At 38.5% G+C, this 24,622-nt stretch overlaps 1 protein-coding gene across 13 annotated transcripts in view; it reads right to left on the bottom strand.

The window, feature by feature from the left end:
• Nucleotides 1-24,622, bottom strand: part of LRRC28 (leucine rich repeat containing 28) — a 70,545-nt gene that overhangs the window by 27,736 nt on the left and 18,187 nt on the right. For 3 of the 13 annotated variants that reach the window (XR_014226824.1, XR_014226825.1, XM_082290894.1), the window contains exons 1-5: nucleotides 24,161-24,241; nucleotides 21,687-21,904; nucleotides 17,881-17,921; nucleotides 15,263-15,300; nucleotides 14,360-14,497 (exon numbers count right to left, since the gene is read on the bottom strand). Coding sequence is in view for 5 of the 13 variants with exons in the window: in XM_082290894.1 (XP_082147020.1) it covers nucleotides 14,360-14,497; nucleotides 15,263-15,300; nucleotides 17,881-17,921; nucleotides 21,687-21,869 (400 nt within the window). In the remaining 8 variants the exon portion in view is untranslated. Of the gene's footprint in view, nucleotides 1-14,359; nucleotides 14,498-15,262; nucleotides 15,301-17,880; nucleotides 17,922-18,838; nucleotides 18,976-21,686; nucleotides 21,905-22,001; nucleotides 22,018-23,714; nucleotides 23,748-24,160; nucleotides 24,242-24,622 lie in introns of those variants that run through there. The other 10 variants (XM_082290896.1, XM_082290895.1, XM_082290901.1 and 7 more) reach the window with 9 other exon arrangements.

Below are 24,622 nucleotides of genomic sequence, written 5' to 3'. Positions count from 1 at the left end.
CATAAACAAAAGTGACATGAATAAAGCATGAGACCTGTTTTATTCCTCCTGTTTTGTTTATGTCTGACTATCTTTACTGCTGCACATCATCTACCATTCACTGTGCACTAATATCAATACCTGGAAATGGGGGGGAAAAAGCCTTCCAGAAAAACTTTGTGCATAAAATACAGAGTTGATGATTTGAACTCACAATGCTGGACAGCTGAAGATCGCTACTTGAGTGCAACAAACCGGTACTGAAATCAAGGCAAACAAAAGGAGCATCCTAAGGAGAGATTAAGGACAGCTCAGGAAGCCACACAGACAGGGCTAGACCTGGCTGTAAATTCTAGGACAGCTTTTTCCTTTCTTCTTCCAAGGAATAACTTGGAAAGAGAGATCAACACAACAGAGTGGCCTCTGACAAGCACAGATTAGTGGCTTCTAACCGGTTACAGCACTGCTGTCTAAATAATCCACACAAAGACCAATCTGTTGTGACTGTTGCTATCAACTGTTTCCAACCAACTCACAACAGACACATCTTTCTTCTTCTTGAGGTTAGTTGGGGTTTTCTTCTTCCACTGAATGCATAACAAAAGCAATAGGTCCAGGTTCAATTTTCATCTTTCAGTGGAAAGTACTGTTATATCAAGGCGAGTTATGGCTCACTCATTATACTATTGGGAGACACCACAGAACACCCTTCCCTGAGGGTCAAATTCGGCCTTTATAACAAAAAGATGCAACTACAAATTTGTGTGGGATAAGGAAAAGAATCAAAGGGAGATCTTTAGCTTGGAGCCACGTTTACAGCAGTAGAGTCTCTGTATTTGTTTTTTAAATGAATGCTACTGGATGGGACTGTCTTATCTCAAGTCCTATGAAAATAAGAGTTCTTCCAGGCCACTGGAAGTTACTACAAATTGCAACAGTAATTACTGGGGACGGACTGGCTAAATGTTACAGGAAATATTCCCACTATAATAGACATGAAAACGATAGATCCAGATAGATCCAGCAGCACCAGGAGATTCTCTTGCTCCTCCTCACTGTCCCAGCTGTCTCTGCTGAACTCAGCAGCCCAGAGAATTCACCAGCTGAGGAGACAGGAGCTGCTATAATGACATGGTTACTACTTGAAAAATGGTATGGACCAACTACTAACAGTTTTAAACTGAGATTATCAGTAAAAAAAAGAGAAGACATCTGACTTCAAGCAACACTAGCTTTGTCCCGATTTTACAAATGCTGAGAGCAACTGCAAGCCTTGTCTTAATCAGTGATAGTTTCTGCTGTTTAGTGTTTCAAAACAGCATAAAGTAGACAAGTAAGGCTTGCAATTACATTCCAACCCCCTCACTCAAGTAATTCTGAATTGCATTCCTTTACCTAGACAAATAAGTAGTCTTAGTTCATAAACCTCTCAAATGTTAAATAATTACCAACTAGAGTACACTTGTACTTGATTGGCATCAAAGCCTTCCATCTAGAATGACAATTTAATGCAGATTTGGACAATGCTAAGGAAAACACAGGACTTTATTTTAAATAAATACCGCTGCAACAACATTAAGTTAACTGAAATACAGGTATCAAACTCTGTGTGTGTGACATGGACCACGGGAAGGTTAATCTCACATCATACCTCGAGTTCTACACATTCTCTTTACAGGCTTTTTCCATTTAGATTTAGTGTCAGTAAATGATGCGTTTTATTTTGCCCCAATTCATTTAATAGAACAGCTGAGTAAAAACAAGGATGTCAATAACAAGTAGTAATTTAACTCTCTCACAATGGTATGCAGAAAACTAAATTATACTTGGTCAATAAGGTCAAAATGGAAATCCATACACTATAAAATTTTTCTATTGCACAGCATTAACAGTTTGTGTTTGTTCCCTCTCAAAGACTGAATAACTCTGTTCTCCAAGCTTCCCTGAGCACTCAATCCTTACTAGTAAATTGCATTTGCTTAATGCACAAGTAAAATCAACTACCTGTTAATATTGCTAATCACTGTACATAGGTTAGGGAGAGCTTAGGGAAGGAAAGGAAAAAAACCAAGGAAACCGAAGAGACAAAAGTACATTCATAGATAACTTTATTTATAAAGACTTTAGAGTTTAACAGGAAAACATGTTAACTTTTAACACCTAATCCTAAAAATACAAAAAAATAAGCTTCAAGAGCTAATTTTTTCCTGTCAATAAATGTTAATTTAGTGCAATAAAAAAAACCCTCACAAATTTCAAATCAGTAGGAGCTTTTACATTAAAAATTACTAGCAAATTAGTTTAGTTTAGTTATAGTTAACAGATAAACTTATTTTAAAACAATGCCAGTTAAAGCAGTAAACACGGACGTAATCCCCGTGAAAAGCTGGTTTTGCCTGTATGGATTACTTGAGCTTGTCTTAGGACCCTCCCAAAATTAGTGAGTGCAACAAAACAAAGTTAGAGCTCCTTGGCAGTCCAGCACACTGAAATCACTAAGTCCTTCCTGAGGTAAACCTGGAAATGGCAAAGCAGTTACCACCATTTTTTTTTTTTTTCACACATTTACAAACTGATGAAAAATTTCTGAGAAAAAACACCTGCAGTTTAGTATCTGTTCAAAGCTGAGGTTCTCTGAAAGCCTTAACTAAACACCACTGAACAGATTGTTGGTATTAAAGAAGTTCTCATACTACAGAAAGCCCAACACCATCTGTATGGGAAACATCTTTCTCAAAGTATCTCTCCACCTCTGAGGTTTGGTCTCCGCCTTATCAATACGTATCTGTCTTCACCCGTGTGAACAGCTATTGGCAAACGTTTACAAGAGACACCCTTAAAACTCCCTTGAAGTTCAGTTTTACTTTTGGGTAACAGCTCTAAACCAAAGACTTTTACAAGTATTTTGAGGAGCATCTGTTTTGAAGTTGCAGAAATGAGGTTCCTGTATCTCACATGTGTTTGTGCCAGGCAATCAGTAAATGCTATCTTTACTATCAGATCCTCAGCAGAAGAATTCAGTGCTGACAGATGAGTTACAAACCAACTTTTCCTGCAATTCCTTTACTTAGGAAGCCGGTCTGATATTAGGCACTATATGACTACTTGAGTTGAGGTTAATTTCTCAGAGTATGCCCTCAGTAACAATTGATTTCTGTAAGAACAGTCAGAGGGAGAAGACTTACTTAGAAGTCCCGTCCTGCTCCTCTCATGATAGAGACAAGCTGATACACGCATTGCGCAAGGAGGAGAATCCTGACAGCCCCGGGGGTGCTGCTCAGAACCTGACTGCTGCCAGCCCTAACACGGAAAAACCCTGGTATCAAATTCCAACGAAGAGGCTTTGCTGTGCTCTCAGTAGAGGATTCAGCATGTTGAGGGAAGAAGTTTCAAAAGAAGGGGAATGACACCTTAAAAAAAGTTACAGTAACTTACATGAATTTTCTTTTGATGTAGTTTTTTTTCCTAAGGTAAGAACAAAGTTAAAAGATCCTAAAGGTTCCTTTTTGGGTTAGGTTGGGTTTTCTCTAAAGCACAAAAGCAAACTGAACCCCTCACATTATCTTTAACATAGATCCAAGTACTCTATCATCATAAACACAACAGTGATTACATGAATTTTCACCAATCCTGATGACAGTTGCACAGTAAAGCAGCCAGTAAAGCAATAAGCCATCACACCTTCTCATCTACCAAGATTATCAGAGATGCCACCATGAATTTTTGGGGTGGGAGGGGATTTGCCAGAGCTATGAACAGAATAATGACCTTTTAAGCTTCAGAGCCTACTCTGATAACCCATAAAACTAAAGTAACTAGAAATGTTATGTTTTATAGTCTTTATGGATTGCCAGATACATTTATGTAACACTTTCAAACACTCCAAGCAAGAAAACAGAATTACATCCCTGCAAAATGAAATTCCTGGTAGTCTCTTTTTCTACATAGATTAGATTCAACTCCACAGGAATAAGACTAACCAAAAGCAACCAAAGACCCTCCACTTCTTCCTCTCATTTGCTATGCAGACAATAAACTCACATAAAACAAACACCACAAAAGGAATAATGACCGAATTCAAACACATCTGTAGCCACTTCCAGATTGATTTTTTTTCTGCGGTATATAACTGTGTCACAATGAGTCCTCCCCATAAATTTCAAACCCAAGTTTTCAAACAATTGAAAAGCAAAAAACCAAATAATTCTATTTGACCTTCATTATTTAGGTCTGTGTGCCAGGTCTAATCAGTTCTCATGAGCACATTCCACTTCTTAAAAACCGACTGTAGAAATGCATTTTTCAAACTAAAAGGAACACAACGCATTGTTTTGATGCTACAGCCTGAAGCCCTTTATCTGAGTTTTATCAAACTATATCACTGATCGAAGCAGCAATGACAACCTAATGTTCTCTAAAGTTATATATATTGCTGTATAAACTTCCCACTTTTGTCTTGTGGCCCCCGGCTCAGCATGACATTGGGGGGACATTCAAAGGTCAGCGAGACTTTCTTTTCGAAGCCTTCAGTTCCCAAATTGCAGCTCTATCCATAGCAGGAGTGGGGAAAGGAATTCCATCAGGGCTCTGTTCCCATATACCCTAAAAACTTCAGGTTGTCATTTCTTCTGTCAGATGTTTGAATGACTGTTTGGTATGTTAGTGTATAAACTATCTGTCTGTCTAGTAGCATTTCCACATCACCCTATTACTCATTTTATTGTCAACTCAAGACTGTTTCTCACTAGTATTAAAATCAGTATTTAATCTTAAATTTCTTTCAATTTATTACTTTGCATAATAAATTTCTTTCAATTTATTACTTTGCATAAGTAGTTTTTTAAAGCAAAGCTTGGAAGTTACTTGGACATGCAAGTCTTTAAAAAAAAATCTGTATTTCAACAATTCACTGAGAAATCTCAAATTGAGTTTACTAGAGAAATGTTACACAATTTTATGTTTAATGAACTGTGTTGAAATGAATTGTACTTAAGACTCCTTATTTAATAAAAAGGCCTAAGAACATGCAACATTAACTACCACGTTTCTACAGTCACATGAAGACCTCCAACATCTTCAGAGTTTTAAGCTTCACACAAATGGCTGTCAGGATTACTTAAAGCACTCTCAACGTCTTCAAAATTCTTGTCTACCCCCACAAACAAGAGGAAAACCCCAGGAGAAACGAGCCTTACAGTCACTTGAAGAATCAGGCACTGCTGAGCAGAAGAACAGAGCCAGGATTTGAGAGGCAGCACCAAGTCTCTGAACAATAGAGAATCCAGTTAAATCTGCTCCCATCCTCTCAGGAATTCGAGAATCATCCAAGTACCCACCATTAGAAGCACCTCCAACTCCTTTATCTCCTATCTGAGAGCCCTCGAGGGGAACAGCTAAAGGGGAAAGCCCATGGCCCAGAGCTCAGCAACAGGCATGTCCCTGCAAGGATTCTGAGTTTCAGGAGCACTGCTAAACCAGAAGCTCAACAGGCTTGGGAGCACTACCAGGAATAATTAGTTTGGCTCTTCCTGCTCCATCCTGGTTTCACCTACACCTCACCAGGTTTCTTAGTAGCTCCTCTTCAAAGGATGGATGGAACGGGCAGCGGCTGGAGGGAGTAATTCTGTGAGTTTGGTGCATGGAAATCTTTCACTATGATCTCACATAGAACAGAAGGGAACAAATGGCAGCACTGGCCCATCCTCAGAATCCAGTTTCAAAATAAAAAACATGGCGATCTAGGATTTGGAATTGAAAATAAAAATATCAGGCAACGGCAAGTCACAGGCAGCTTCACACAGACACAGTGCTATCCTCTACAACCAGGTTTGTTCAACAAACTATTAAAAACGTATTTAGTGATCAGAACTCAGGTGGTGTCATTCTGAGATGTCTCTGTCCAGACAGATGATGCCACCATAACCGTAACAAAAATCTGGTGGCCAGAAAGAATTGCCACATAAAAAGAGAACATTTACAGGTTAGTCTCTGCCCAGATCATACAAAGAATTCCAAGAAAACAAGGATGCCTGAGACACTGATGCACAGCACCCTGTTCCCACACACCCCTGGATCTATTAATGAACTGAGTAATTAAATCAGCATACTGCTCATGTTTAAATACAGTTAAAAATCAGGCACAGATTTTTTTTTCAAGTTAAAGCATTACCAAAACTAGAGGCCAAAAAAAAAGTGTGATCGATCCAAAACCATCATAATCTTGCTAAAATGCACAAGAAAGAAGAAAAAAATCAAAATCAATAGAGTTATGTTACAATTTTGAGTGGCCTTTAAATACTGTAAAACTAGTATTAGAAAACTCAGAACACTTGGTCATTACCTTGTGCTACAATAGGATTTTAGGCTTCCATTTACTGACATGAACCCTCAGTGCCAGGTTGTTTATGCCTAATCTTTTTTTCTGATATGGAATGACCACAGAAGTTAAAATCTGTTTTATAAAATTGCACGTACTTGAAAATGTAATGCACTGAACCATAACACAATTGATTTTTTTAACTAAACCCATGCTCATTAAAGAAGTGTAATTTCCAAATACTTTTTCCAGTGATTGCTCTAAATTAGAATAGCAAATTTTAAGATGGAATTTTCTAGTCCAATAAGCCTGGTACACAAAGCAATATTTGAATCCGTAATTTAAATGTTACAGTGAGAAACACTGATGGCTTCCTCCAACTGGTTCCCATTAGTTTTCAGATTACTGAATTACAACACATACATACTCAGCACATGCATTTCTGAGGACCTGCTGTGCAGCACCAGAATGAGGAATACCAGGAATACCGCAGGCCATTGTTGAAAGAGATAGTTTTGTTGGATTTTTTGTTTCTTAACGTCATTTCTGCTACAGTTACGGGAAATATTTCAGTTCCAGTGCACCCAATAGACGCCCATCTGGAAGAAGTGTTGGAACAAAAGCCTATATTGAAACAACATTTTTAAGCATAAAATACAGGTCTGGAATTTTTCTGACTATGTTTATACTATTTTTGTTACCAGCATCCAGTGACATTACGAACCTTCTGTGGTACACTGAAAAATCTTGTATGATAGTAACAAAGAGGCTTTTAAAAGCCCCTCAACAGAGGGGGAAGTGGGAAAGAAAATAACACTAAGAAGGGGCAAGTAGACAAAGACAGAACAGTGAGCAGCTCTATGCACAGATGACTCATTCTGACATTCTATACAGGTGAGAGTATACAGGAAAAACTTCAGTTAACGAAAATTTCCAGGAATTTAGTGGAATTCTTTTATCCTCTGTCTTCACTTCCCTCCCCATAAATTTCGAGCACTCAGAAGTACTAGTAGTCCTCCTGAGATTTTAACCCAAACCAAATGTTTGAGCAAGGCAGACTGTTATAAAATCTCAAGCAAGCAACATCCTTTAATTAAATAGGTACCAGTGTGTTTGGATATGCATGGAAGTTAATCCATAAGGAATACCAGCTGTACAATACACTGCCCTGTGCTTTGGTCACCTCTAGGCAGTTCACAAAGTCCAATCCAGTCATTAACCATCCACGGTGCCATTTTTTTCCTGACTCCTCCCTGCTGTAATTTCATAGGAGAAATTTTTCTTATAAAAATTTCAGTTCTTACAGGCTGCCTGGATAGGGCTGTATTAGAGTTTATACAAAACCAAAACATTTAAAATCTTTTCCTCCTAGAAATCTAATTAACGACTTAGAGATCAGGTATTTTTATTGTGCTTCTGGATTAATACACCATAATAACCAAAGCTTACTAATTCTGATGTGAAAAACGCAATACAGTTACAGGCAAATATGGTTAAGTTTTGCATTGATTTAGGAAAAAATGTAATAATTAATTGTTGTTGAACCCAAGAGGTAATATAAAGCTTAGTATGCTGACTCTTGGTTTTATAAAACAAACTGAAGCTAGAATTGAATTATTAAGCACACCATATATTTTACAAATTTGTGCAAAGAAAACCTTATTTTTAATAATTAGGCATCAATTCCTCCAAAGAAAACAACATATTATTATAATAATTAACATATTTTTTTTAGAAGGCCATGCTTCTTTAAATAGTCACATACTTCCAGAGTCCAAAGCTCATGTAACCTAATCTGTGTTTTCCTCAAATCCCCACAAGTCCATTTACTTAAAAACACCATGCTCCTGGATGGGTGCCTGGCGTACCAAACCTGTCCCATCGTGCATATTTTTATACATGTTACTAAATTAGGAAAGCAGAGTGGACTAAGGTTATGCCAACTTGAAAAAAAGAACAGAGTCTGCATTAGTTTGCGCCTTTGCTTTTAAACTCACAACCATTACAAAAAAAAAATTTGAACTTTATTAAGTATCAAAGTGATCTGCCCTAATCAGAGACAGTAATAAAAGCAGAAGGGAAATCTGGGGGGAGCAGGTAAGAAGCCAAATTTATTCCCCCTCATTTTGAAGCCTCTAAATCAAAATGTGGAATATAATTAAAAAAAAATGAGTTAGGAGCACATATTTTCATGCCAGGGTCTAGAGTAAGAACAGAATTATTGGCATGCTGTACCCATCAGTGGAAATCTACTGTGAAAAGAAGGGAGGGAAGAAATCGTGTTTATGTGCCTTTAATTAAGATTTACCAAAATCCCTCATATTGAGCCCTATTCAGAACTCTAAGTTGGGTATTCAGGAAGTCTTTACCAGTTAAATACTGGTATGAATAGTAAATACAGATATTGTACTTTACAGCAACATTTAAAAAAATGAGAGAAATGAATATGCAGTTTTCATATCTGGAAGTTTCTCCTGCCCCCAATTAGTAAAGCAAATTCCAAAGCAAAGCAGACTGCAATAATCACTCAACATTCCAAGGGTTACTGTATAAATAGACAAAGCAGCAATCAACAATTACAGTTTGATTTATAATTTTAGCAATGACTGAACCCTCCTTGTCATTACACTGAAGTTACATAGGTAAGAGAAAATTATCTAGTATTTATCTATAAAAGTTATATATTTCAAAATTCATCTTCCTGAACTCTTCCAGCCTTCTGGAAGCACAAGTTGTTTCAGTTACAAAAACTCACTGATCTTACCGCTATTAATTTCCTATTAACTCAGAGGGTTATTCATTATGGAGAGATAATTATTAATTTCCTAATAATGGGTGGGAAGACTCAATCCTCCCTAACATTAAATATGATCAGACTCAAAAAGGTGTGGTCTTAACAAATGGAATGGGAACACCCAAGTTCTATTTCTGGCTAACACTGACTCCTGCTGTGGCCTGGAGCAAATCACTTCTGTTAAAAACACTTTTTTTCCACTCTGTAAAATGAGGATAACACTCCCTTATCAGCTTCACAGCATCTTTCTCAAATGCTTTGAAGATAAAGTTTTATAAGCCTACAAATGTATTTTAATGAGTCTTAAACTAACTATATTTCTAAACCAATTTGCCTTAAAAAGGAAAAGGATTTGAACAGAACTGAAAAGAAGGGTCTCCATGCTGTTAATCTCCCTTAATATTGCTGCAGTTTGCACTTTAAATACACCAAAGGCACATGTATTCATTTTCCTTCAGTCTACCTAAAGGAAGCAAAATGGCAACAAGTGGATGCAAGATGCAGGAGTCCCCAGAGACTACACGTAAATGTGGATGTGCAAAGAAAGCCATAAATTCCCTGTCCTGGGGCAGGAACCTGCCCAGGACTGTGGCAGAGACCTGCACCCCTCCAGCAATGGCTGCTCCCTCAGCAGCACTTTCCTTTAACATTCAAACAAACAGCCTCCCACTTTTGGCAACAAATTTGCTATTATTTGGTCACTTCTTTTTTTTTTTCCTTTGCTAGGTCAATGCACTCAACTCTTAAAGTTCCTGAACAACAAACACAAAGGGAACATCGGTCTAGTCCATGTAAAGACAACTGCTGATTTTTTTTTTTCCCCTTCTTAAAGGGAATTTTGCCAAAAGATGGGCTGGGATCATAAACCATACCCTCTTCTTTAATTACTTGCTTTTGCTCTTGACTTGGCAAAACATTAAGCTTTTCATTTCAGTAAATCTATAATTAACTCCAGCATGTGCTGAGTAAACATGACCTCACTTTTAATTAAATTTTAGAACAAGATGCTACAAAACTTGCTGTTTCTAAAGAGAAGTAGCTCTCCAGTAAGGGGCAAAAAACGCATCTAATCCTTGTCAAGTAAGAAACTTAAATCCGAATTTGAGTATAACCCACCCTCTTTTAAGTCATCTGTTCCCCAAACATACATTCCAGCTACAAGATCAAAATGTAAACCTGAAGAGCCACCACTGCACATCAAAAGATTCTGAGGCTAAAGTCAAACCAAATCTAAATGGTAACAGCAGAACAGAGAACCTTGGTTTTAGACGCCTCAAGAATAATTTTTATAATGCATCTGACTGGATTTTTTTTTTTTAACTATAGAGTAGTTCTTACACAAAGAGAAATAAGATTTCTCAAGAATGAAAGGAGCTGAAATATCATATGCATTATAACCATCCGAAACAAAGGGGAACTTTCTAGTTAGTCATTTATGAGCGAGAAGATTCAGAAAACTTCCTTCTGACAGTACGTCCATATAGAACTAACTCTACAATTCTAAATTAAAATATCAATTCACTGATTAAAAGGAGAAATCTCTGAAAAAATAAAGTTCAGCTACTGTGAAAACACAATGTCATGACTAAGTCAAGTTCATATATGAACTAATGTAATAATATGAAATAACCATCTTTTGTCTATGCTGATTTTTTCCAGTAACATCTTTGGTGTCACACATTTCCAAATGGCCCTCAAGAATTTAGATTATTTAAGTGCTACATTTAAATAGTAAAAAATTTCACAAAACTTACTTCATGTCCAAGAACTGCATTTACCAGAGCCAAATAAATGAACCAAGAAACTGTTAAAGACAGCAGCTACAAGATTTACAATCTGCAGAACAAAACAATGTTGTGCATTTAAATGAAAACATGTACTCAAGAGAACTTTAGAGCATTAAATCTCCTTTTACTTATCTGCAACTGTTTTAATCAGCTCTTCTCTGAAAGGCAAAACCTCTCAGGGATTCTGATTACCCCAGAATGCAGATACTGATGACTCTGTATTAGGCAGAAGCTGGTCTGCTTATTAATCTTATCTAAAGTATATCCAAAATATGATATTAAGAGAATTTCACTAAGTATTTTCTTCCAGCCATTTGCTATTGTATTTCAGTTTCAACATGCTTATTCTGGACAAATTCTTCCCTTTAATTCTCATAAAGTTCAGCTGAGTCACCTTTGAGCAGTTCTCACAACAGCTGAAAGGAGGCTGATGGAAGCCCCCTCAGCAGTGGCAGATCAAACACAGAGCCTTGAGGCTAAAGCTCAGGATCTGATCCAAGGGCAGCACCGATTTGGGGAGTGTTTGCTGAGCGCAAAGGAAGGACTATCACACTACCAGAGTGCCACTGCACATACAAGTCCTTCCCCACCTCCAAGGGACACCATTTCCATGCTTCACCTCATGCCCATTTCCCTCCTCATCAGTCCTGTATTGCCTGATTTCCTCAGGAAGCTAAAGCTTGTGCCTCTACACTGGCTGCATGTATTTTATCATTCTCCCCCATCTCCTCTCTTAAAATAATTTTTAAAAAATTCATTGGACAATCATGACCAAACCTGAGAAAAGCAAATTGGTTGTTATTATTAAACTGTCACAGGTTTTATTAAAACAGGTACTTAACAGATTAAAACCCTGCCCATCCCAGTGAAGATAAACCACACTACAGGCTCACCCTCTATCAGAGTCTGAAGAATCTCTACAATCAGACTAGAGGCTTAAATCTAGATCTTAAATGCACACTACTTCAATTGGTTTAAAATTTGATTTCTATAAGGCAAATCTTAAATACTTAAAATTAAGAGCACAACTGTGGAACAAAATCATTAAAAATGCATAATGAATCAACATATGCTATTAATTGCATTGTTTCTTCTAGCTCTTAATCACAATTAAGGAAGACACAACAAAGAATCATTCTTATGAATTAAAATGCAATAGAACAGTGGGGGTGTTCACACATAATAGCAAACATTTACCATCCAACTGTTCTGCAGCTGCAATGAAGATATTTTCTAGCAATTCGTTTAGGATATTACTGAGTATCCTCCTAGATATCCATGGAATTTTGGAAAAAACCTGAGGATACTTTTAACACCAGACACTGGGAATGGAGACCCAAGAGGAATGACAAGGCAACGACTCTGAAGTAATTTCCATGAATGACTGTGATCTTAACCCAAAAGCTCTTTTTTAATGCAGATCTTTAATTTCAGCACAAGCTGCACAGGTAGAAGCTAACTTTTATCTTAAATGGTTCCTTATGATAAATTAAGAGCCATTAAGAGCTGTCTTTCCCCAGAAATGCAGGGCAATGTCTGCTGTACAGAAAGCAGTGAACACACAGTAAAATGATGTACTACAGTGAAATCACATCCCATCCTAGTTCAGCTGAACTTTGCCAGTGTTCCCAACAGAATGCTAGCTGACTCTATAATGAAGATTCATGCTACCAGTATAATTAAGGATGAAACAATTCATCAGAATTTATTATTTTTCTCTCCTTTTTCAATTGTTGAACGTGTTATTTTGAAACTCCTAAGGTTTTTTTTTTTTAAACGAAGTCTTTGAAGTCTTCACAATTTTACAGAGAACATCTCAGAAAATATGCTTGGAAGCCCTCTTTGGGAATTGTTTTGTTTAGGAAACATTCACGTAGTAGATTAACTCTCCAGTGGGCAAATTATGCAGTGTGAGTGAAAGGCTAATCCTGCTTGGGCTGGTAACACTTGTGTGACATCCCGTCACATTGACAGTGGCAGGATTAGCACCAGCAGCAGTAATGGCACAAAGGACACCACCAGAAACACACAAAGACCACACACTACTGGATTCTCCAGTGCACAAGAAGGCAACATAAGTATTATTTCTAAGCATGCAAACTCTTCAGGCACACAAACCTAAACACACGCAGGGACAATGCTCAGGACCAAATTTTGTATAAACTTCAGGAGAAATTTAATGCAGAAAGTCTCAGCTGATACCAGTTCCTAATCAAATGTGGTAGACTCCAAATCAACTCTTCAGTAATGTAAATTATCCTTTTGAAAGTCTTTTTTGGAACCTTTTTAAGTTAATGTGTGAAGTTTTGCAGAAAATGTGTCACTTTCTCTTTGAACAAGTCTTTCTTTCATGGTACAGCACCATAAGGTAAATTATCTTTGAGGAACATAAAGCACACTCAAATCACTCCTTTCTTTTGAATGTAGGACATCTGAAAATTGATGGAAATTTTATTGGCCCTGGGTCATAATGTTTAACAGGTTTATCTAATTTCATTCCAGAGCATTTACATAGTCATATATTTTTTTTTCTTTCTAATCATAACCATCCTTTGACTTTTTTAAGCAGCCTAGAAAAGTGCAAGGAAAGGACAGTGAGATTTCTGCACCCAAAACTTCAAGGAGCATTTGCAATACATTTATTGAGAATAAACAATGTGAACTTACAAACACATGAAGGTCACACTGAGAAATTAGTTAAAATAGAACCAAAACCTAATCCTGTTAGATTAAGTTAGACCAGTTTTTTGAAATCATAGCCTTAAATTTTTATCATCTCTGCAGATGAGAAAATGCAAATACACCAGAGAAAAATTAAAAACTGAAATAAAAAGAAGTATTTGAAAATCACCATCATCTTCTCTGAACAGATGTAAGGGGGATGGAAGAATAATAATGTTACATCTGCTTATCAAAGTATTTAGAAGACAAAAAAAATCATTCAAAATCTGCCTATGGCCAACTTTTTCTGACTTTGTGTCGCATTTACTTTGAATAAATTTTTCTATTTTATTATAAACTAGCAAGACAAACATTTGTTATCTACTGTCACAATGAGATAGAACTGCCATAGGCAAAGCTACTAGACACGTGTCTTTTTAGAAAATATGAGATTGGGGCTGTTGGGTGAAAAGAAAGGAAGGAAGGACCAGAAACCCTTATATTATGGAAAATTGGAAGAAACATCATTTTATCATAATGACAGTTGTCATTGGCATTTTGTGTCTTCTCAAAGAAGTTCAATATTTTCTTGATATGATGGCAAAGGCTGTTAAATAAATACATTTTTCCCACTTCAGCAGCATTTTTCAGTACTCTGCAAGCACACAGAGCACAGCTTTTTTCTAACTACAGAGCACACTGGGAGGAATACAAACAGCAATCCCTGCAAGTTGCACCACTCAGTAAACCAAGAGCAGATCAGCTGGCAAGTGAAGTTGCAAGGCTGTGTCAGTGCTGTGACCCCTCACACACTGCACTCACCTGCAGGTAAATATTTCAGCTGGTTGTTCGCCAGGCGAAGGTGCCGCAAAGACCTCAGGCGGCCGATCTCTGGACACACAATCTCCAGGGCATTGTCACTTAGGTCCAGAAACTGCAGCTTAACCAAGGAGCCAATGGCTTGTGAAAGAACAGATTAAAACATGAATGTGACCCAAGAGCAACATTAAAATCTTCACAGGACTGTGAGAGGAGAACAAGCCACAGTACCCGCCAGCTGTGTCTGAGCGCATCTCGAGGTGTTAAAGCCGGTCTCACAACTCAATGACATCAACTGTGGAAATGGTGCTCTAGCTAACAAATAGCTCTGCTGGCAGTGAGACAAGGGATAACAAGTACAGTGGTGTACAGAATACTCCCATCTGTACATTCTCCTCAAGACAATTCTGCTCTGAAACCACTTTCTCCATTCTCGTCCTTTGAGTCTATACAATTTACATTCAGAAATAGCATAAATTGAACACAAATTCCTCAAGTTGAGCACATAACTCTGCAATTAAGACAAGGAAAAGAAACTAGTACAAGTTCTTGCTCCTTTGGGTTTCAAATCTGTCATGATCTAAACCAGCAGAGTATTCAGTGTGGTAACTGCCTGAAAGCAGCAGACACTCTGGATTTTTGTTTCTGTAGATGAGTGCCATTTAGCCTTTTCACTTTCTGCAATTAGAACTGCAGCAAACAGCATCTAGGTGCATTTGAGAATTCATTAAAAGAATTTAACATAGCATAAACAAGGATATTATCAACTAAAAGCTACACTGGTATACTCTGTATTAAAATCTTAAATGTTTTATGGGAAAATAAAGGAAAAATAGGCCTCTTCAAAAAAGAAAAATGAATATTTTATGATTTCTGCCACTTATCATGAGCTGGTAGATTACTTACCTTCAGGTACAACAACTATGTTATTTGAATGAAGGTACCTGGGGGGAGGAGAAAAAAGCAGAGGACACCACCTGTTACCCTCAAGGACTTCTGCTACATATTCAGTTTGCAAAATATCCAGTTTCAGACTGAACGAGCACCCTCAAAGCCATTCCTCCCTATGACCACAAAAGCTGTGTAAACTATAAACTGGCAACGGACAGGTACTTAAGTTGCACTTGGATTATTAAATGATTAGCATAAAAATAAAAGAAAATTACATACCACTATGTAAAACAAACTATTCACAGTTACAATAATAATGGGCTTTAGTTTTGAGAGTCATACGGAGGAAAACAAAAAGGGAAAAGAATAAGCAGAGAGAATAACCAAAAATGAATCATTTTGATCACCAGGTTATTTGACACTAAATTCTGGCCAAGGAAAGAAAAAAAACCCACACCCACACAAGTTATACAATTACAAACATTTTCCCCTGCACATCAACTTTCACACCTTTACTGAGAAATAAGCACATGATCTATTCACTGCAAGTGGGTTTTTCAAACTTAAAGTACCTTTTTCAAAAGAAAAAAACAATCTTACACATGGTTATTTATGCTGCTACAGAGGGTGGCCATATCTCTCACTAAGAATATTCAGCACCCTCCAATGGAGCACTTCCAGTACTTCTGGTAACATAAACACTGATCATAGATTTTACACATTTCAGATTTCAATCATCATTGCTGGAAAAGAACAATTCGATCTTGTAGTAAATAACAGTAACAAAATTTTCCAATATTAATATCCAACTGTAAAGGAATATTGAGTACTCAATGTTCAATTGCTTAGGCACACATGGAATTATTTTCATGGCATGTTTTCTTCCACTGTATTCCAAGAGCATTTCCTAAAGTAGGAGCCCCTCTTTGCAGGGAGACAGAACAAAGGAAAAGACACACGAACATTTCAACTGCATGGGGCATCTGAACCTTCTCTTTCTTTAAAAATTGTAGTTTGCTAAAAACTTAACAAACCTAAGAATAGTACACATGTCTGTAGAAACATAGGATGAGAATTCTCCTACCCATTTCAGCTGCAGCTCCTGAAAATATTCGTGAACTATTTCACTTAAGCTAAAAAAACTGTACTATGAGGAGCTACACCTCATAGCCCAGCATCAGGGGCATGATATATAAAGAAAAACACATGAGTCAAATAACTAAGGATGTAACTTTTAGGAAAATAAAAATAATTTAAGCTTGTCTCTCAAAATTGAAAGCTACTGTAACAAATTATTCTTTAAATAAATCCTTGTTTTGTGGTCTCTTCTCTGACAACAAAACACCTCTTACTCTCTCATCAAAAATTGACTTGTCCTATGACAGCTACACAAACACAGCCCATTGTAGCTCTCTCTAGACCACCAGAATGTGTGGGGTAATGGCGAGACACCTGAGCTTGCTGAACACCAAAAAATTAGGTTTGACTCCTATAAATCAGTGTTTGTAAGAAATTATTTTAAGCTGTAATTTAAACAGGTTTTCCTAAAAGCACCATCAAATAGCAGAGATTACCTGATGCCCAGTTGCAAATAATGATATCAAATATAAAAATACTTATTTTATTGCTTCAGAGCACAAAGACTCTCAAGACAGGGGCATGATGAGATAGGATTTGCTCTTGAGCAAGTCAGAGACTGCAGTGACCTACAAACCAGTTGAGTTATACTGTGGCCACAGGCACCAGAAAGGTGAGGTTAAAGGGCCAAGATGACAAGATCAGACAGCTGAGGGCATTGACTCCTCAGATAAACACCTCCTGTGTGGAGCTAGCCATTACATAAACACAATCAATGCTCCATCAGTTACTCATCTGAAACTGAGACAAAGAACTTAAAATGGGAAAAGAGGATGTCCCTTTTAACCCCCCACTGCCAATCCTACCACACAAGAAAATCACAACTTTATAAGAAAAGGGGAAGGAAAACATTGTCTCAGGGGCTTAAGTCTTAAATTAATTGTCAAAATAATCCAGTTCATGGGACATCCATTTTTTGGACAAGACTGGATAAACTGCTCCGCCTACAGCAATCACCATTCCATAGTTACCACCTGTACATGCTCACCCCTGCTTCTATTTGACAATCTCTGACTTGGTTCCAAAAACTTATTACTACAATCAGCAGGACTGAGATCATAAAACCCCTGGGAGCTGGGGTGGGAATGAGTAGCCAAGGACGGGCTGGAGGCTGTAACCTGTTACTATGGCTCTGCCACAACCCTCTGACCACTGCACTGGGAGGTTCCAGGGCTTTATCAATGTGACAAGTCCACACAGAATTTCGGGGGTAAGTATTTTTTCCCGTAGCTGTATAGACACTTGTATAAAGGTTCTTTTCATACAATAAACAAGAAATTTAAAAAAAAATTAAAATGGGACTGAATACACCTACTTTAAAAAAAAGTCCAACAACAACAACAAAAAAATCACACAAAAAAAATTACCCTTTCTTGCCCTCCAAGAAAGCCCTTCACACTTAAGAGAAGTTATATGCAAGCAATACATTCTAGATGATTTTAAGATGAGATGGATAAGCATCATAAAAATATATTAGAACTCCTACACAAACTCACAATTCCACGAGGTTTGGAAGCTTCTGTGCAAGGTTTTCTGGCTGAAAGAGAGTTAGAGATTTTTTAGGTTTCAAAACAAAAACCAGACACACATTTATTGTGTGCCCAAGTCATTTTAATCGCTATACTATGACACATCAGCAGGAAAAATGGCAACAAGCGTCTATACAATACTGTTTCCATACCCCCAAAAATCCATCAGGGCAATCTTGGGTGTATCCCAGGTGAGCAATACACTAGTGAACAGAACTACAGCCCAGAAGTGACATTATCATGCCCTCAGCAAAATAGGAGTCAGATTTCTGAGACTGAAAAGATGGATTACCGAATCTACTTTTGAAAATACATTCAAATAAATTAGTTAGTTGAAGGCAAGAGATTGCTAAGAAGTTGCAGCCTTTACAGACTTAAAGCAGAACAAGAACTACACAAGATGTCTAACCAGAATGTATTGTATAATGCTGCTAAACTGGGAAATGACCTACCATCTTTGTGTAGCTTAATCAATTACAACCAAGCCAGAACTGCTGAATCCATCAAACTAAGATTTTCATATTTACATATTAACATGCATATCATTTCCTAAGTGCCAACTGATCCCTAGCTGTAATTCTCTTCCCTGGTGGCATTTATAACCATGAACGCATATCACAAAATTGGCTTCACAAGTTTCAGATGTCATGTTGGAAACTGTACTCAAAATTATTCAAAGTTAAGACAGTTTTATTGCTTAAGAAACCTGCTTAACGTAGATTTGTTTTACTGAAAAAAAGAGATTACAATACTGATATATGCAGAAACTACTGCTTTTTAAAAGCAGCTTGATCACATAATTAAATTCCTGTTAAAGCTAGAAATTTTCATGTAAATAAACATGATGTGTGACAGCTTAAATAGATATATTATCTAAAATATATAACTTTGTGTTCGTAACCTGATGATGGAGGAATATGCTAACCTATGTCATAATATTCTCACGTAGAAAACATGCCCCACGCACGATCTGAGTAAAAAGCCCCGTTTGCTTAACTTGGGAGCAGCAATTTATGGGTCAGGTCAAGAAATGTCGGGTGAGGTCAAGACAGCGCTGCGGTGACGTCAAACCCAAAAGGCGCTCTCGCTGATCTGGGGCTGCCACCTCGCGGCAGCTCCGCCACGGCGCAGTCATGGCCCCGGAGCGGACTTTATCTGGGCAAACATCAAAGCTTCAACTGGGAAAATGTGCTCAAGCACAAAAACAATTCAAGCCTTAACTGAAAAAAAAAAAAAAAAAAAAAAAAAAGTGTGGAAAAAACCAAATTCACTGCCATCCTGCAGGCTTTATTACAATAAGGATGTTAACCTGAACCACAAACCATTGTCACTATTCCACCTGCTGCTCTATCAGAACAACATCACATTCTGAGGTAGTAAATTAAGAACAATTATCCTCAGTCCTGCTTCTGACAGAGCCAACAAGACAAACACCTATTTCCTTTCAATAGAAGGAGAAACTGAGTACTGGAAAGCTCATGTTATCAAAGATTAACTGAGAAGTGGAAGATTTGATGCTGGGATACAGGTGTGCTGCATGGCTCCTTGATCCATTCATTATGTCACAGCACTCCATCACTTCCACCTTGCCAATGAAGACAAAAACGAAATTATTCTTAGCCAAGGTAAATTCTGTCAGCGTAACTAGCCCAGACATCTCACAGGAGCCATCTATCAAGGACAGGAGTCACTTGAGAAGAGCAAAGAACAAAAACTGATTTAGTCATTTATTTTCAGAATTCTGAAGGAATGAACCAGTGGGACAAAAGTACCACCTAATTTTAGAGAAATATGGTGCAGGCTTAGTTTTGATGGATGTTAATGATGTTTATGCAATTTGAAGTGTTTATCGATGAGCTATTGCTCATCACCTTGCATCAGAGAAATACAAGGAAGACACATCTTCCTTCAATAATTTAATTGTTTTCAACTATTCTCAGATGGGATTTTCACTCCCTGCACTGCCCCCATGTACCCAACTCACAACAACTTTACTAAAATTAAGAACACTACTTGTCCTACCTGTAGTGGACATCAAAAAACCTCATTATGAAACTCTGCTTTGTAAAAATATCGATGATTTCTGTTTTCCCCAGTTCCTCCTGTTTTTCCTCTCCAATCTCACAACCTTTTCTCTCATGTTCTCTAAAAGTCCCTCGTTGCTGCTCTCTAAGTTCTCTCCAATTCACCCAGGCTGTCCATGAGTATGAAACCCTCTGCTCCAGCTTGTGCTTTAACAGTATCCAATAATTACTTCCTTCTGCTTTTAATGGAGATTGTGAAACTTTCCATGTTCCAAAAAGACATCTGCCTTTTTTTGTAACATGCTGCTGACTTGATCTATTTTGGTCCACTACAACTTCCAACATCTCTTCTGTGGAACAGATGCTCAGTGAATGACACCCAAATTTGTTTGCCTAGTTCCAACAATAGCGCTGAGCACTTGAATGAGATCCCAACAAGGCACATTATGAGCAAGTTATCCTGATTGCTGTGAATCTAATCATGCTCTGCTTCACACTGTTTGAAAGCAATTTTGTCTAAGTATGACCTACATTTTAACTTTTGTTTCAGTTTCTTTATCCAAGTCTTAACACTTAAATGCAAAACTCTCCTTATTGTTTAATCTTTTGAGCAGTGCAAAGTTTGTGAACCTTACTGCATTAAATAATCACTGAATTTCACAAAGTGTCAAGACAGAGCTGTTTACAGTCTTTGGCTGATTTCATAGCAGTTTTGATTTGGAACCGTGAATCCTATCCTCCTGTTAAATTATTAACACATTATTAAATTACTGCCCAAAACCAGAGTGTTAAAATAATTCTCTGCAGTACATGTCAACTTAAGTGACTCATCCAAGATGCAGAAAAGGCATAAAGTCTTCAGAATCCTTTCTGCTTTTGGCCCTTAAAGTGGAATACTGGACTTGTTCTAGGAAACCCTGAAAACTGTACAGTTTTGGTAAATTTTAAGTAGTCATGCCCTACAGCTCCTCTACCCTTGCTAGTATTTTACCTCTCATACCATGGAAGAGCCCACCAAAAAAAAAACCCAACCAACAAATCCAAACCAATCAAGCAACCAAAAAGGAAGACTTGGAGACTTGAACCTATTGACAGTGGCAAGTTTTGACTCTATAGAATAGAGTCTTAGCAGCTCAGAACATCTCTCACAGTTATTTAACTACCTCACACTGAATTCTGAGGTCACAACATCCACTCAGGGAGAGAATTTCTTCAGTCCAGGGAAAAATAAGAAGAAATCCCAAAAGAAAATCCCACATTAACTGTGACATTAGCTGACATTAACTGTGTTCTCCATCCTCAGCAGCCCATAGATACAAGTTTTTACTGGCACCTTAACAGCATGTTTGGAATTAGACCCCGGGATTGACATTGCCTTTGAAATTGGGCACACACCAAGGGAAAAGTCATTCAGCCTAATGAAGAAATGTAGAATAGACTGCATAGCATCTACTAACACTTATGAGAGTACAATGTATAGGTTGAAAAAAACCCAACCAACAGAACAACAAGCCTGACAAGAAAACCCCCAGAAGATCTTCAGAGCTTCAAAAGGGTAACCGTAAAATGTCATGAACTTCCATTTATTATTCTCTACATTACCCACACAAGTTCAAATACTCATATCTTATAGCTGATGACGTCATTCAGGGTCAGATTATCTATCATATTATCATTTTTTTCCTGTTTCAAAAATCAGAATTCCTAAACACGCAGACAGTAAACATTGTAATAAAGAGGTTGTCGTACCAATGTGGTGAGGGAATTTCTTTTCATGTAAAGTCTCTCCAAGTACTGCAGCCCCTCGTCTTTCAGTAACTCCAGAGGGAAGTGATGGAGATTTCGGTAATTTAAGAACAAGTTCTTGTGCCTTTCCAGCTTTGCCTCAGAGATTGTTTTACACAGTTCTGATGCCATGACTAAGCACCACATCTACTGCATCGCATCTTCTGAGAACAGACCCATTTCTAGGAGACAAAAAGAGGAAAAAAACCCCAGTATTATCAAAGTGCAGTTATGCCTTCTTTTGCAGGAAGAGTCATTACAGATTATCTGATCATTTACCTAAACACTCGTGTTCCAGTTAATACACAAAGTCCCCAGAACATCCACACCATAAGCTATGTTAGAAGCAAGTCTTTGACTATTTTCTGGATCAAACTTTAGTGCATTACAGGACCTGAAATAACAAAATCTTTAGGTATATTTAATGTTTTTAGTTTCATCCACATTCAGTGGGCCTTTCAGATTATTTTGTCAAAACTGCCACCACAAGAAGAAAAAAAAAAAGCAGCCTCTATTAACCATTATTGATGTCCCACATCTGTCCTGTGACATGTGCTAAAAAAAGAATCCACAAATAAGAAAAACACACAATTAATAGAGGATTTTAGTCTCAGATGACTAAAACACACCAATATCTTTTAAATCAGTAAGACAAAAGGTAATGAAAGCTTGAAGTGCTTTCCCATATAAAACTAGTGGAATAATTTACCAGTTGGGAGAGAGAATTGGGATGGATAACCAGTAAAGCCATTTAAAAATAATACACTAATATATGAGAAATCTGAAACTTACAGTGAGGAAATTTATAAAGGGTTAAATAAAACAGCAGATTTTCAGCTCGCTCTACTAAAAATAAAACCAGAAAGAACAAAGTGTCAAGCTTTAACTGACAATTTCAAAACCAGAAAACAAAAGCAGGAAGACAAATTAAAAATTAACTCGTATCTGAAACCTGACTTTATTCAACTGGTTTTTCACATATAACCAAAATTCAAGTCAATATTATGCTGTCTAGATTTATACAGCAGCAGCACTGCTGCATCTTTTTAACTATCTCAGAAAAACGTAATAAACCCAGACTGTTTACTAATTTAAAGTTACCATTTTGCTACAGACTCGTGTATATAAATTAATTCCCATTAACAAAAGGCAAGGACTCAGAACTGCTTCCCACCAATAACTATTTTATTTTAGTTCAATCCCTCACTGAAGGAGAGGTTTTTAATCATAACAGATATTGGAAGTGAAGGTCCTGAATCAAGAATCCCATCTGATGACAGGCACAAAACTCCAGCTGAAGATTGGCAAACCAACCATACATGTAAATCAAACTACTTCATTAGTTTGAGTAATTCCCTTGATTTGCAGGTAACAGCTCTTTGCAGTGATCTGTATCCTTCTGGAGCAATACACATTTGTGGAGTTTTTAACAGTTGCCTTCATCAGATGTTTTAGGGAACAGGGCACACACACTGCCCCTTGGCACTGCTAACATTAAAGCTCTCTTAGTCCAGAAGATCAAGATAATTGAAGCCATTACAATTCACAACTCCACTTCTGTGATCAGCATAAAAATAATTAATGGAAAAGCATTAACATTTTTCATGTGCATAGTCTGAGTATTTATTATTAACTTCTACAATATAAGACATCGTAAAGGAAAACTCATCTTTCTCTGAATCTTTTTTAATCAGAAGCTGAGAAATGACGAAACATATGCATAAACATCCAATAGCCTTCCAATTTGTCCAGAAATGGTTTTTAGGTGTCTTGCACTTGTGGGCTTCTCTTCAGAGTTTTGACTCCATGTAACAACTGCACATTTAGCCATGGTACACAGGGATACACAGACATCCAACCCCACAGATACAAAGTCCAGTCATAACCTACTTTGGCTCTTACTTCAAAGGAACCTCCTCCTACTCCCTTCCACCACCAGCCAAACTTTTCCTCTCTCAATTATCTTTTTCCAAGGATGAGGCGCAGCCTTACCAAAGAGGAACAGCCACAACCACGGTCTTTAAGGGAGGTAAAAAAGGAGGATGAGGGCTGATAGCACCCAGTGACGATGGCCCTGTGAGGAGCCAGGTCCTTCGGGGAAGAAAAGGGCGAGGAGGAAGGGGCAGGGGGCACGGGGGAGATGGAGGGAACGATGGGAAAGAGAGGTGGGAACGGGGGGAAAGGGAGAGAAAGAGGGGCACCGGGCAAGAGGGACACGGGGAAGAGAAGGAGGAACGGGGAGACACGGGGGGAACGGGAGAGACAGGGAAAAACGGGCCCGGCCATAGCGCGCACCCCCTCACGGAGAGGCGCCGTGCCCGCGCGGTCCGACGAGCAGAGAGCAGGGGCAAAACACCGAAGACAACCCTCCCACCGTCAGGACCCGATCGCCCTGTCCCTGTCCCCCCCCGACGCCTGGCCGGGTCACTGCCACTCACCGGGGCCGCCGCAGCGGGAGCGGCGCCGCCGCCGGCCCAGAGACCCGGGGGCGGGACGGGACGGACCGCGCGAGACCGCGGCCACCGCGCGGCTCTCGCGAGACACCACCCCACCCCGCCGCGGGCAGCAGCCAATCACAAGGCTCCGTCTCTCCCGCCTCCCTCCGCCAGCCAATGGGAGCGCGCCGTCCCTCAGCGCCTCGCCCGTTCCTCGGTGTGGGCTGCGGGCGTTCCCGGTGTTCAGGGGTTCCCGCTGTCCCGGTGCCTGCTCGTGCGGCTCCTTGAGCGTGTGGGCTCCAATTGCCTCCCCGCGTGTTCACACAGCCCCCGGTGCTAACAAGTGATCCCTGCTTGATCGCTGATAAAGGAGGACATAATTTGCTGATAAAAGCTGTGGTCAGGGACCACCCTCTCAGCTTTGGTGCAGCTGCCGCTGCCTTTTTTTCTGTGTTAACGAGCAGA

The sequence above is a fragment of the Coloeus monedula genome (genome assembly GCF_965178545.1).
Source record: "Coloeus monedula genome assembly, chromosome: 14".
In the NCBI taxonomy this organism is placed as follows: Eukaryota; Metazoa; Chordata; class Aves; order Passeriformes; family Corvidae; genus Coloeus; species Coloeus monedula.
The sequence above is the reverse complement of the archived record's forward strand: the minus strand, read 5'-3'. Positions and strand labels throughout refer to the sequence as shown.